This window comes from Strigops habroptila, chromosome 1, assembly GCF_004027225.2.
Source record: "Strigops habroptila isolate Jane chromosome 1, bStrHab1.2.pri, whole genome shotgun sequence".
In the NCBI taxonomy this organism is placed as follows: Eukaryota; Metazoa; Chordata; class Aves; order Psittaciformes; family Psittacidae; genus Strigops; species Strigops habroptila.
In genome coordinates, this window is record NC_044277.2 from 134,335,093 (window position 1) to 134,349,556 (window position 14,464).

A 14,464-nucleotide genomic window follows, 5' to 3' on the forward strand; every position below is an offset into this window, starting at 1 on the left:
ACATAATTATTAAAATAGTCTTACAGATATTCTTTGATTAACAGTTTGCATCACATAAAGGCATATTTTAAAGGCAGTGTTTTCTCACAATTTTAACATGCAGGTATTGCTAAAATTTTTCAAGTAAAAAAGCATACTCTACTGAGTAGCCAATACAGCTAACTACATTCTTGCATCTTAAGTTAGGTATAGGAATTTTAGGATTCTCCTAATTACTCTCCCAAAGCTAGTAGTGATGGTCAAGACTGCAGGTACATAAACTGTCATTAAGGAACATAACCACATTGATTAGGTAGTCTAAAGACAACCAGGACTTAAAGGGCTTCAGCTGAGTTACAACTTGACATCTTCCACTTCACTGATTAAGAGCTCAGTTTTAAAATACAACCTCTTGGGCAAATAACTACTTCCATTTTTAAACTGCAAGAGATAACCAGTCAATATTAGTCACTTAAACTGTGGTTTAACAAAAACTAAGTGTAACATGCAAACTGTATTTTAGAACTCAAAAGAAAACCCACATGCAAACAAACCAAGAGTGGTTTTCCGATATAAACTCTTTAACATGCCAGTCAGTTATCAGGGGAAGCATGCAAACAATTAATAAAACCTGGAAGTTTGTCAACTCTTACAACATTAAACTTCAAACTACTCAAGCAGAGCCAACTGTATTGAAACAGGTACAACAGGAACACAAACTTCAACTTGAAGCAACCTTCTGAAAAACATCATACTGCATTGGTAAACTGAACTCTACTTAAGAGCAAGTCAATGAATTTAGATACTTTAAAGCTTCTGTTGATCAAACACTTGCATTCTGCCTTCATTGATCAAACACTTTTGAGTACTGCTCTTCCTTTTCTGAAGTGATGTGCCTTCCTCTCCTGGAACGGGATAGGAGAAAAGACAGGAAAAAATTTCTAGGTAATAACCACAATAAAGCAACTGAACTTTCAGGAGAAGTAGCTGAACACCTTCTGTACTCTATTCACCACCACTCCCTCCAAAACCAGCAAATACACAGCTTCTGTATTCCTGCTTCAGGGTACATGTGCCTAGTTCACATGTCTGTCCTTTTAAAAAAAGGATGCAAAGTCTTAAATATAACATTAGTGAACAACAGGAATACTAGCAGGAATATAATCAGAAGCTGCAATTCTACAAAGACTGAACACATAGCAAGAATGTTATGACCAGCTACCAACCTGGACTACAGTTTATTGGTTAAAGCATACACATTCTACTTGGTAAGGAGAGCCACAATCCACAGTGGATACTTAACTGGTGTAAAGACTATCAAGGCTCAAACTCAACATCATCTAACTAAACTAGGGAGTAACCCACTGCCCTTTCAGCAATTTGTCACTGAGAAATGATTACCCAGCCTTGTACTCTTAAGTGTCCCTGAGCTGACTGTTCAGCATTTTATATAGTCTTGATTAAATCCACTGAATCCAACTTCAGCATGTGTCTCCAGCATTAAGCAGTTGAGTGGCAAACCCATACATCACAGAGCACATACAAGAAAGAAAACATTCCAGATATGAATCCCTTCATCTTTATGGTGTACTATAAGTGAACAAGGTGAAGGTCAGCTGTGTTTTAGGGATTTAATTCTGCTTTAACTACATACCTTAAAGTAGTCTTCTTGAGATACAACAGTGTTCCTCAGACGATTCTCAGGATTAAACAGACAGGATACTACTGTTTGTATGCTCCTGTCCACAGACTTCTGAAATACAATTATAGTTGCATCTACAACAATACTGATTTTCTTAGCCCAATACTAGCAATGTGTGTCTGTTACAGAGTTTGCATTCAGGATTCCTCAATTCCCTTACATTTGCTGAGCTCTTCTTTATCAGTTTCTAATCTTGGTAACTCATTATCACCCTTAGATTTTACAAGGCAACAGTTCTAACCAGTGAAATGCCAGTTTAGTTGTGGAGTAGGCAAACAGCTGAAAAATGGAAGTCTCTTTTAGACTTCAGCACCAACTGTTGCCAAACTGCGGTCACGTTTCACAAAAGAAGGTGAAGGGAATTACCAAAAATGTTACCAATTGAGATATTTGAAGCTTACAATAAATCTGTGTGAGGTAGCATGTAGTGCTACCTAACCTGCATTTTTAGTACCTGCAATTCCCCCTGCAGTTCTCAGATTAAGTAAAGAGTCATCACTTAAAAAAAAAATTATACTCAATGAAGTAGAACACACATTTCATAGAGACTTCAGCACTACAGACAAGCACTAGCAGTTTCAAGGAAACGCGAGGCTTCTGAAGTTGTACCCAGAAATTGGGTACAGTAGATAGTTGCTGCTTTAGCCATTTGCTCAATAACCTTAATTTCTAGGATACTGGTCAGAATCCCGTCTTCACCAAGCCACATAATTCTCACATACAAATTTCTGGGAACAGGATTTATAGCAAAACATTGACATTTTGAGAAAGCACTTACCTTTTGTGGACTATTAGTAGACGACTGTGTGGGCTCTGGAACAGCACATTCTGTCTGTATAAATTCTGGATCCTCAGTGCAGTGGTAACTTACTGAAGTATAAACCTGTAGAGTTTAAATATTGCAGTGTTTCAGTAACACTGGGAAAACATGCACAGTTGTGTTGTTGCTGGTCCTCGCTTATCCATAAGCTATGCCAACCTTGTCTTTGTACTTCCAGTAAAGTTTCACAAGTGAGGGAAATACTATATGCTACATTCTACTTCCTTCCAAAAAGGATATACTCTAATAAATGTCTCTCTCCACTGTAACCACTCCAGAGTTAGCTCCTCAACCTACTTCTTCCATGTGAGGGGTTTTTTTAAGCATATTGAGTAATGAAGGCGTTCACTGAGGATGAGACAAGCAGCAGTAACTTCAAGAGATTAAGCACTAAAATCAAATGAAAAGGGAAGCAAAGTATCATCTACCACTACCCTTCCAAGAAGCTGCTTTTCTCTATACAGATCCTCTCTTGTTTGAAGCTTCCTTCATGCCAATATAGTTTTTAAAAAAATAAAGATGTAAAAAGATCTGGAAAAGCGCAAGTCATTTCACATTTTCTTTTAAAAACTCCCTGCCTCCCTCTGCTTACAGGGCAGTGTTACAATTGGCAACCAAGTGCAGAGTTAAATTACAATAGCCAAGAGGCTGATAAAGCATTTGTTCTTTATGAAAACATCCTTCCAGATGCTTCCGGAGAGGATTGGCAGCTTTTACAGCTAATTTCACTGGGTACTCAATGGCAGGGTTAAGCATCCTCACTTTTCAGGAGCCAAACTCCCCACCTCCCATTCCCAAAGTAATCAGATTCACCAAGTCTTGACAGTAGCTCTCAGTTTCTTGCAACATCATTCTTTACGCTATTTGTGATTATACAAAGCAACCACATGGTGTACCAACACTCCCAAAAGCACTTCAACACCAAAACTGTAGTCTCAAACTGATGATAGTGGGAGACACAGAAGCCTCCGGTATTAGCAGACTACTCCTTTCTGGGCACCACTCCTAACCATCAGAAGAGGCACCGTATCTGACCTCATCACAACTGGGGCATTCCGCTTATGAATGGAAACTGATTATCCACTGAGCAAATAGATAGATACAGAGCAGCAGACCGAGAGATGAAGTTTCCTGTCTCATTATGTGCCTGCCCTCTTGAGTCTGCATGAAGAATGGTACTTAAAAGATGCTTAACAGTTCTAAAACAGTTGTCTGCTCATATACTAAAGCTTAAAACATCCAATGAAAACCGTCACACACACCCACTTTAAGAACTCTTCAGCTTGCTATCATTTAATGAAGTGGTGTACTACTGCTGTATCATGTCTATAGATGTTATTCAACAAAAATTATTTCAAGCCAACAGGTTAATCAGTATTTCAATAACTTCTGAACTCTTTTGAGTGTTTCTGCCCCCACTAAGGCAAAGGTAGGACTCACTAAGAAAAGACTTCCCATGAGAAGAAAAAGGCTACTTCTCCACTGAGAAGCTGAAAGCAAATGTTAGTGCACATGATTGGCAGTGAGCAGGAATATTCTCCTAATATGATCAGAGACAGAACTGCCAGATGCATGCAGGCAGCAATATATATGCACAAAGTTCCATTTTTCCCCCCCATTTACCTTACATATTCTACAGACATCTGCTGGAAATTAGCTTGAACAAATACTGTTCAGAAAAAAAAATTGTTACAGCTTTTAAATGCTTAACAGAAACTGTACTCAATAAATACAGGATTATACCCAAAGAACACAAAACACCAAGATGCAAGTTTAAGTTCCAACACTTTTAAAGAAATACACAGTATTTTCTCCTCTTGTGGATGGCACTTGTGTAGAGTCACAGAAAGCAAGTAATTTTTTTAGAAGGTATCAGCACCATTTACAGCCTGCAGCAGCCTGGGAAACCATTTTAAAAGCTGTTGAAAAGAGCCAAAAACTATCAGTATTTGCAAAGCAGAGTATTTTGAGGTTTTTTTTAAAAAATTTGGAACAGTAACCAGTAATATTATACAGATCTTAAGTCAGGATTGTGCATTGGGTCACCACTTATTTTTCCTTCAACCTTTCATGAAAAAACAATTCTGTTCACATTAAAATTCCAGAATTTTGTGACCAGAATACATGGTGTAACACCATAAACCAGGTAGTTCTGTTCTGCCAGGCAGCTCCTAGAAGAGCACCATGTCAGGAGGAAGCCCTAAACAGCTACCTACTCTGTCAGCAGCTATAGATTTGTATATACCAGATTACATACAGTTCCAGCCAACAAACAATGGCGATTTTGATTGTTCTTTAAAGTATCAACCTGTCAAAACAGTGCGCTAATTGAGAAGACAGTTCCCGAAGTTTAACATTGTAGACTTACCGGAGGCATAACATAGTTTCTTTGCTCCCCAGGAAGCCATTGTGGTTGAACCTTGAACAAGAATTGGACAAAAACCAGCTTTTATTCATTTGGTTCCAACACAGGAAAGTAGCTGCTCTTTAAGAGCACCATTTGTAACATTTCAAGTCTGGATTTTTCATTGAACAGTAGTTTACAGTCTTCTGTCCAGCAAGATAGCTTTTTCACATGTACCTCACATAGTGTTTAGCATAAGGTCATCCTTACCAAAGAGTGAACTATCTCCTTCCTCTTCTCATTCCAAGTTGTTTGGGTTTTTTTTTAAAATAAGATTTCTAAATATTAGAAAAATAAGGGAAATCACAGCAGCCACACTGAAAACATCTCAAACCTCTCATTAGCTCCAGTTACTGAACTATTTCTGCTTTAGCTTCAATAAGAGGACTTAGACACATATTTCACTTATGAGTTCAAAAATCATTGTCAGTGAAGTGTCTTCCAAGACCTTTTTAGAGCTCAAGAGCACATCTCCTCTAAATACATCCCACATTTTTATAGACTGGTAAGACTCAGGGATTCTGTTTTATGCAACATCAACTAGCTACACTATAGTATGCAAAGCTCCTTCCCATAAGAAGGAAATATTACTGATCCATTTACTTTTTGCTAATTTGGAAGTTAAATTCATCAATTATTTGGGGGGGGGGGGGGAGTGGTGCATGCAAACTGAAGAGCATGCTAAGTTACTGAATAGTTTTCACTGCATTAGAACAAAAACAATTTTGTTTTTACTTTTGGTTTGTGAAGCAGGAGCTGAAGGGAAAAAGAATTCCCAGGAAGAGAAACACAGAAAGGTCAGACTCCACTTAACACTGTTCATTCCATTCAAGTTTTGCCAGGTATCAAATAGCCTTTCTGCTGCTACTAAAGAATGACATACCTGGTAGTTGTAGGCTGGCTGATACCCTACAGGAACTTGCTGCTGTATCAATACAGCTGGTGAACCGTATGGGTATGTCTGTAAATAAAGTTCAGGGTTTTTTAAAAACACAAGTTTGAAGCAAGACAGGAGTCAGGAGCACATTTTTAGATGTAGTCACGTTGTTATCTCAATCCCCATTTCACACTAGCTTCATTATTTCAAAGCAACCATTAGAGATTCCCCATGGGGCTTCAGCACTTCAGGCACTAAAAATCTCTAGGACGTGGGATTCTAAATACGTATCTACAAATCCCACACCTGGCTGTAGCTGATCTTTTAAGTCATTTCAGAAATACAACTCATCTCAGACCAACTACCATGAAATAATGGACTACAGCCTGAAGATCAGTTTCTTGGAGCCAAAGCAATTCAGATGATTTCCCAGCATTTCTTCACCACAAGTATTTTGACACAGTGTTAATCTGGAACCTTCTCAGCTTCTTCAAAGAATAGTTAAAGGCACATTCCAGCATTTAAGACAATTAGTTCCTCCTACACTATTTCACACTCTCACTAAACTTGGGAGAACCAGCAAGAGTACTATCAAGCTCTCTGCTTTGGAAAAAAATATTTCTGTGAGTGACTCCAGTTTGGTCATTCACTTAATAAAATGGAATCAGTTTGCAGTTAATATTGCCCTGTTGTACTGCCATATGATATAGGGTTATATGGAAAGATACCATAACCTGTAAAGCCTTCTATTCACAGTACAGAGGTCATAACAAGACCAGAAGTACTTTGCCTACACCTCAGTAAGAATGCTTATCTGAAACACCAATAAAGCGATGTCCTGTAGACATACCGTACTGGTCACAGCTGTTAAGAGCAGATGCTGCAACTGTTGTTAAACACAACAGCAGTTCAGAAATAGGAATTTGTTTGGCTTGGAGGAAACAAAGTACCACAGCCAGCTTCTGGTTCCATACTTGTTTAAAAAAATGCACTTAAGTTTTGTGATTTATTCTGAGCCAGGGCAGCAGTACATTAAATATCCAGATGCATTTGATTTGTGAAGTGCATCTGTGACAAGTAGCAATTTATATAGTTAAGTTATACAAAGTGCTATTTGTTATATAATTAAATATAATTAAAATTTGCTCCACCTTCAACAGTTTTCACATTCTCAAAATAGAAAGTATCTCCACCTTTTGCTTTATAAAGAGATAACATCACTGAATAAGTTTTCCAAGGTTACTGGCATTCTCTTAAAATGGTCTGAAGCTGGGCACTGCTTTTTAAGGAAGGTAATAAGAAAGCAAGAGGGAAGATAAGGTTGGAGTCTTGATACATACTCCTGTAATTGTATGTGCTGGCACCCTCAAAAATATTTAATTATGATTCAAAATCAGTGTCATGAACAGCCTCACCTGAACATACTGGGTTACTGGGCTCATTACAGCTGGAGGCTGCATGTATGTCTCTGTATTTTGATTTCCCCATACACTATGGAACTGTGGTGCAGGAGGATTGAAGACTAATGGTCTGGGATGCACATAAGAACCTTGTTTTAAAGCAAAGAAAAATATAGTATTAAGACATCTTCATAATGTATTTCATTACTAATCTGAACTCAAACTGCAAAAAACATGTTCTGACTCTTAAATTTAACTCAACATTAGCTATATTCTGTAGTGCTAACAACCTGAGTTTTATTATCAAAACTCTACATCACACAAGTAGCAAGGTCATAAAATTCAGAACTGATCAGATAAAAAGGATCTGCAAGGATGTTAATGTAGAATTAAGAGAAACTGTAATATATACATGTAATATCAACAAATTTGTGTATGTATACTTACATAAGTTTTGTTGCTTTCTAATCGCTGGCCCCAGTTTCAGCTTTTTGCCATGGAAGTTAATTTGTGACTGAAAGACAGGTTATTTTGTAAGCCGGGGAATCAGTGAGGGAAGTTGTTTGATTTTAAGACACTGTACTCTGCCTCTATACCACAGAAACACCAACTGGCATACAAGCTCAACAGCCTCCGTTCTCCTCTTCTACCTCAATACCTTATGTCCTTTAACTTCCTGTAATGCTCTCAGCAAACTGTTTGTCTATGCACCGACTCTCCAAACCTATTCTGTGTCACTTTGCCTTAATAGCAGCATCCACTGCTAGTAGTTTGCAACTACATATTTGTGACTATCAGCCTTCTGGTTTTATACACACAGATTTGACAATTCTTGCCTCAGTAATGATATTGAAGTAGTGACCACAGTCTAGGTTCCCTTGAAATACTACACTAGAGTGCTGTTACAAACTGAATCAGACCCAAATCAGAAGAAAAATACTTTCAAGGTTGCACAAAGCTACAGAGCTAGGCAGATCAACACGGGGCAGCTTTATCTTGTTCAGTTACATACAACATTGCAACCGCTCAGTACAAGTAATGCCCAAAATGCTTCAGCGAGGTGACCTCTGTTTATGACTCAGGTTCTAAAACGCAGATGTTCATTCTTTCCCTTTTTCCATCCTCTCCAAAAGCCAACATCTTTGTAAGATTATTTCTATCTGGATGCGTTTCTTCCTGAGAAGTAATTTGTACTGCCCGTACACCCAAAATTTGTGCTGAAAAGCAAATTCACCATATACCTCTTGGTCTTCCAAGACTTTTGGTATACAAACTCACATCAATACTCTATTAATAGATATACACTGACAGCTTTTAGCTTTGAAGACATGTACAGAGAAAGTGAGCCATGTACATGGCTCAAGTGACAGTGCTACTTGAGAGGCTTCTATAGAGATTGCTGCCGCAGAGCGGGCATTCCACACTGATCTAGTACAGTAAAAAGGATTCTCAAGTAAGTCTGCAGCTCATTACAGCAGTATTTTTGTCAGCATCCCATGAGAGTTAAGGAACAGCAAGCTTCTGAAGTGTTTTGGTGAGAATCAAGGATCTCCTGCTGCAGTTTCACTGCTTTCCACTTCAAAGATGCTCTCTTCCCCCTTAAGGAGCTAGACAGCAGGTAAAGACAGCTGAACATACCATGGAACACTAAATTTGTCCCTGGATTTGTCTTTCAGATCTACTTCACTATCTGAAAGCTTCAGAAGCAAACAAGAGACTGTTTATCCTCCAAAGACATGGGAGTTTCTGATACAAAGAGTTCAGAGAGGGAAATATTTCAATATATGTTTTCATCATTACTGCACTTAGTTTTGGGAGAAGGGGGGAAATAAAAAGCTTTCAGTGTGTTTTGTAACCTGCTGAAGGCTATCAGAACCAAACAGCAGATTTGATCATAAGCACTGAGATTTAAAATTTCTGATACTGAACTCTTAAGACCAGAAGGGCTGCAACAGTTCTAGCCCTTCTGTCCTGTGAGCTACAGAAGAAGTGTATGACATGTGAGCAGTTACATCTTGTAGTCAAGAAAGCTTAACACACACTTGCCCTCCAGGTAGCATCCAAATGCACAAATACTTCAAGAGAGAAACACGTACTTCAACTGCTGAGATGTAAGTAAAACACACTAATGCTATCTTCCTGTTACTTGAATTCCCAGTAATAATGCTGATAGGTCTGTGTATCTGCCATAAGCACATGGGTTCTATGATGATCCAATGCAGAAAGTAAGCAGCTAAATCACACACATGAAGCCTTCAAGCACATAAACGAATAACTAGAAATACAATTACATGAGACATACAAGCACACTAATGCTAAAACTAATTTGGTTTCTTATTTAAGTAAACATATAAAGATTCTACCCACAGTAGAGATTTTAGCAAGTTTGCTTTTCAGGCAGCCCTACACTTCCCTCATCTTACTTTACCCTACAGGGTACATAGCTTGGTTTCCCCTGAACATGTGTCCGACCTTCATATATCAGCTTCTTCAGATAATTTAGACAAAGAGCTTACTTCTACTATTTTCTGAACATCCACGTTGTCCAGGAAAGATACAAATCCATACCTGAAAAGACAAGACAGGTTATTCAATAATCAGATTTGGATTTGTTAGCCAAATTATTTTGAACAAGAACAGTTAACAGCAGATAAGACAGGTGCATCACATTGCATGCCAAAAGTATCAAGTAGGAGATTAAGTTTATAATTCAGCATGAAAATCTATTTACTGCTAAGTAACAGCATATACTACTGGGCCAGATGAAGGGAACTGAATGCCAGATTCTAGAATAATACAAAATAGAAACAAGGGCTGCTCTTCCATTCTAGCTACTCAAAATGAGCACTGTTATTGATACTACTAACTCAGAAAGTAAGAAAACCCTTTAAGATCTGAATTATCAAGTTTTATATTTACTATAGAGATTTGGATGAAAGCAGGCGCTACAGAACAATGACATCAGTGGGGGAAGTGATCCTTGATTGGGTTTTTCAACTTATTTCACTGCCCCCCTTAGTTTATCTAGTCTATAAAATGCAGGTAATTTCAGAATATTATAGTAACACTTGCGTCAATTAATGGAGCATGCCAATGCATTATCAATATTCAGAACACACACTGGCTAACTGCACATCAGAATAGAGACTAGCAAAGGGTATGAGAAAGTAATTTCCACCTTGTGCACTACCATGTATGCCCAAGGGAAAAAAGTGACTTTTTAAGATCTGCTCATAGAATCACAGGAAAAAAAAAATAGGGCTGGAACTTCTAGAGGCTGAAGCCTCCTTCTCAAAGCAGGAATAACTTTGAAACTGGGAAAACTTCCCCAAAACCCAACAGCTATGGCCCTGCACATACATTCAATGGAAATTTCCCATGCTTTCTCTCTTTTCACTTAAGCTTCACTCTTCACCCAAACGAGTTTGGTTGTTTTCTCCAACTTATCCCAAAGTGTCAGAAGAGTGCAGTGCCGATGCCCTGATGCCCTGAATAAACCACCTACCCCTCCTCTTAACCATCCTGAACTCTCTAGATTGTTGCTAAGTACTCTAGCCATCAGAAGAGTTCTACAAAAGAACTGCCTGCATAAGCATCACAAAGTTTCCAGCTTTGTTTCCACTGGTTAAGTGACAATAACCCTCTTTTCCCTGAGCAGACAGCCTGAAGTCAGAAAAAAAATCAGGCTATTCTTTGTAAGATTACACAATTTATGAGCTATCAAGATTTACATGTTTCAGTGTTAATTCACCACAACAGAAAACTGCAGCCAGTGTTAAGGCTTAAGCCTGTCAAGTGTGTTCCTAAGTAGTTGCTCAAATCATCTATGGCAGAATTAGATCCACATGAGCAGCAACTTAAAACAACTACTCATGTTCTACTCACCCTTTGGAAACACCAGTTCTGTCAGTGATTATTTTCACCTCTTTCACAGCACCATATCGTTCGAAGAAACTCCTAATTTCTGCCTCATTCATCTAAAAGAAACAGGATCTTAAACACCTTCAAACACATTCAACTGTTCAGAACTTGATTTAAAGCAGCCAGTACCAATTTCTAAATCCACCTTCTACCACCCGAAGAACTAAAGATACCCATCTGTTCCAAAGTTCTTTCATGACACTGCAACACCTTAATTCCCACCCCATTTAAGTGCCCTATACCTTAAATCTTGAACAATTAGAAGTAGATAAATACCCTTATATCAATTCCACCAACAAAGACTGTGTTTGGCATGATCTTTCCTTCCGGCAAAACATATCCTTGACTGGTTGTTGACAAACGGATATTGTCCTCCGAGGCACCTCCACACTGGGCCTCCACGTTTGCAGACTGAAAAATTTAAGCAGAAATACGTATTTCAGTCAAATAATTATAGTACACTTTAAGATACTAACATGCCTGCATGTTCCTACAGATATAGCATGAATAACGGATTTCAGCAGCACCTTTTCTATTCCTTAAAGTACTTGCTGCAAATAGACTATTCATTGGAAAAAGCTTAATTATTCTAAGGAGCTTTAAAAATTTCAATCCAGACCTAACCTAGGCTACTTTAAATAGCCGTGTCTGACTATATGAAGGTTCATGATCAGTGTTGCTACTACCAGACACAGTGAGAATGCCAACATCATTTCAGAACTTTATCAAGTTCCTGTCACAGATGTAAGCAAGAAATTAAATTCTTTAAAGATGCAACTTAGCGTAAATTGATTATTCAATAAATTCCATCATCTTCCTGGTCAAAAGCTTTAAATCTTTAAGATATACATACACTTACAAACAGCCTCAGAGTACAGGCAACAGGGTTAAACTACAAGTCAGATCTAAGAAAGAAAATCAGACATTGATGGAATATTCACTGTTCATTTCCTCAGGAATAAAAAAAATATTGTCAGTTTGACAGGAGTGTAACTGGCTACAAACTATTTCCAAGTCATCTACACCAAAGCAGGATCTTGTACATGCAGTGTATGTGAAGAAAAACTGCAAAGAATGTTATGATAGAGCAACTACAGCCACAACACACTCTGCACACCCAGACTTCAGATGCACCCTTCTGGTCCTGAACTATTTTGTCACAACCTATGAGTTACGGATTCATTCAGTGCAGAGGAAGATAAAATACTCCCTAAACAAACAGTAATTCAGTATTTTGTTCAGATAAACTACTGATGCTAGCAAAGATGTGTTCAATACTCTGCATAAGGTCTGAAGTGGGTTTTACAAAGGTATTTACAAGAACTGAAATACAGCATAAGCACCACAGGCACCACAAACTCAAACCCCACATCTTACACTCTCTTGAATGACTGGTTCCAGCTATGCGCCATGCTTTGCCTCGCAAGAACATAAACAACTCTGACCAGTTCAGTGTTACTCATCCTTCCACATTAATAAGCTTTTCCTTACAATTCAACAACTTCAGATATTTCAAACTTTGATTTAGTCAAAGTTACGTGGTATTTTGAAGCTTAGTTATTTGCAATAGGTATCACCCAATTTTCCTATGTAACAATTTTATGTTTAATGTATATTTAAATGCAGCTGTGAGTGACAACTACTCATTCAAACTGGACACTCAGTAAGGGAATGAGAAAGTTACAAGAACCAAATTATGTGCCCAGCAAGTGAACAAAGCCAAAACCAGAATTCAGCCCTCCAAATGTGCTTTTGGTATGACTGAACCAAACTAACAAACACACCACTACCAGAAGCCAGAGAGGGTTTGCCCACCTCTTTTCTTGCATCTCCTCTGTGCAGGTTCTGACACTTGTCAGATCAGATTAAGCTGGCTCAACAAAATTTGGCAGGACGATTGACATAGAGTGTGTAGTTTTTCACCCTATTAATATTCTGCTATTGTGGAGAATTGAATCAGCTTATTACGCTATCACAGAAGCACCAGATCAATGTATATAGAAGAGTAAATGGAGATGGAGGAGGCACAACCTCTTCTGAGAAGCACTAAGCCATCAATTCAGTTCAAAATGATTTCATAAAGCTATACCTTGAAATATGGTTCCATCACACCAGATACTGTTGCCTACACTCAATTTACTCATTGACTATGCTTCCTACTGCAAATTCTCAACAAAAGTTACAATTTTCTATCCTCCAAGAACTCTCACTACCCTGCAGTGAGCTTGGAGACCCCAACCTCCACTCTTCCACAGTGATAAAGATTGCATAATACAACATTCCTGCTGTAAGCCAAAAAAGGGTAGCTCTCCCCCTTCTCTCCTGTTGTTCATCAGCTCTTTACAGCACTGTGCAAGGAAATCAATTCTACATTTCACAGGAGAAATGTTTTGTAGTACTTTTCAGACATACCCACTTCTGATCCAAGCTCATTCTGTAGTGATACACTGTGCTAGCATAAGTACAAAAGGGCAAAAATGAAGCAAGAGGTGAGGAGACCACTTCTTTGGCTGCAGCCCCTACCTAAAGGGCATTTGAACTGAAACATGAAACTCCAACTCCACAGCAACCTTAAGCTGACCTAACTGCTGGCTTCTTCCTTTCTGCATCTGTTTTGGCGAACCAGACTGCGATTAGAGAAGTATTCCCTTTCCTGTGCAAATTCTCTGGCAACCTAGCACAGGAAAGCAGCTCACAGCAGAGATACCAACAAGTGCCAGAACCAGCACAAGAAGTGGTAAGCATACAGATACTGCTGATACGCATGTCATAGGTGACCTTGGCTGCCATGGAAGCACAACATTTCTCGCATTAGTTAGATGTGGAACGGAGTTTTCAATGAAAATACACTTATTTAGTGCTTTTACACACTAAATATCTAAAAGAAAAACAGACTACTTAGGCATTCTGGAAGATCTGTCAACATAATATGTTTTAAAATCTGTTAATGCATGTTTCTTAGAACTGGAAAAGAAGTTATTGAAAAATGCACAGCGGTATAAGTCTTGCAGTATGAAGAAAGGAGACAATCTCCTTTCAAAGTTACTTTTCAAGTCTTCAGTACTACAGCGCAAAACTTTTGCCAAAGTATCGTCCTATCTAAAACCAAATTATTTTACTAGCACAACACGTAATTGTAATTTTACAACCTAATGCAGCATTATGTAAACAACTGTACTTCTATATACAACATGGGCAAAGAACTCGCCCTGCTGCTGAATCACCATCCAAAGCCTAAGCCACTCAAAAGTTCTCAAAATCTGGAAGAATCCTTGAATTGATGGATTTGCTGACTTGAAATTACAGCACCACCTGAAGTGATCCAATCCTTCAAAAATCACCCTAAATGGGGTTGACTTGT

General features: G+C 38.4%; 1 protein-coding gene across 1 annotated transcript; it reads right to left on the reverse strand.

The window, feature by feature from the left end:
- Positions 1–820: 820 nt before the first annotated feature.
- Positions 821–13,536, reverse strand: DAZL (deleted in azoospermia like). The gene is made up of 11 exons (XM_030485121.1): positions 13,516–13,536; positions 11,380–11,514; positions 11,068–11,159; positions 9,699–9,750; positions 7,630–7,696; positions 7,198–7,331; positions 5,789–5,866; positions 4,870–4,920; positions 2,460–2,564; positions 1,634–1,732; positions 821–884 (listed from the first exon to the last, which is right to left on the reverse strand). The coding sequence occupies exons 1-11, from the start codon at positions 13,534–13,536 to the stop codon at positions 831–833; spliced, it is 888 nt and encodes a 295-aa protein (XP_030340981.1). The 3' UTR covers positions 821–830.
- Positions 13,537–14,464: the final 928 nt, after the last annotated feature.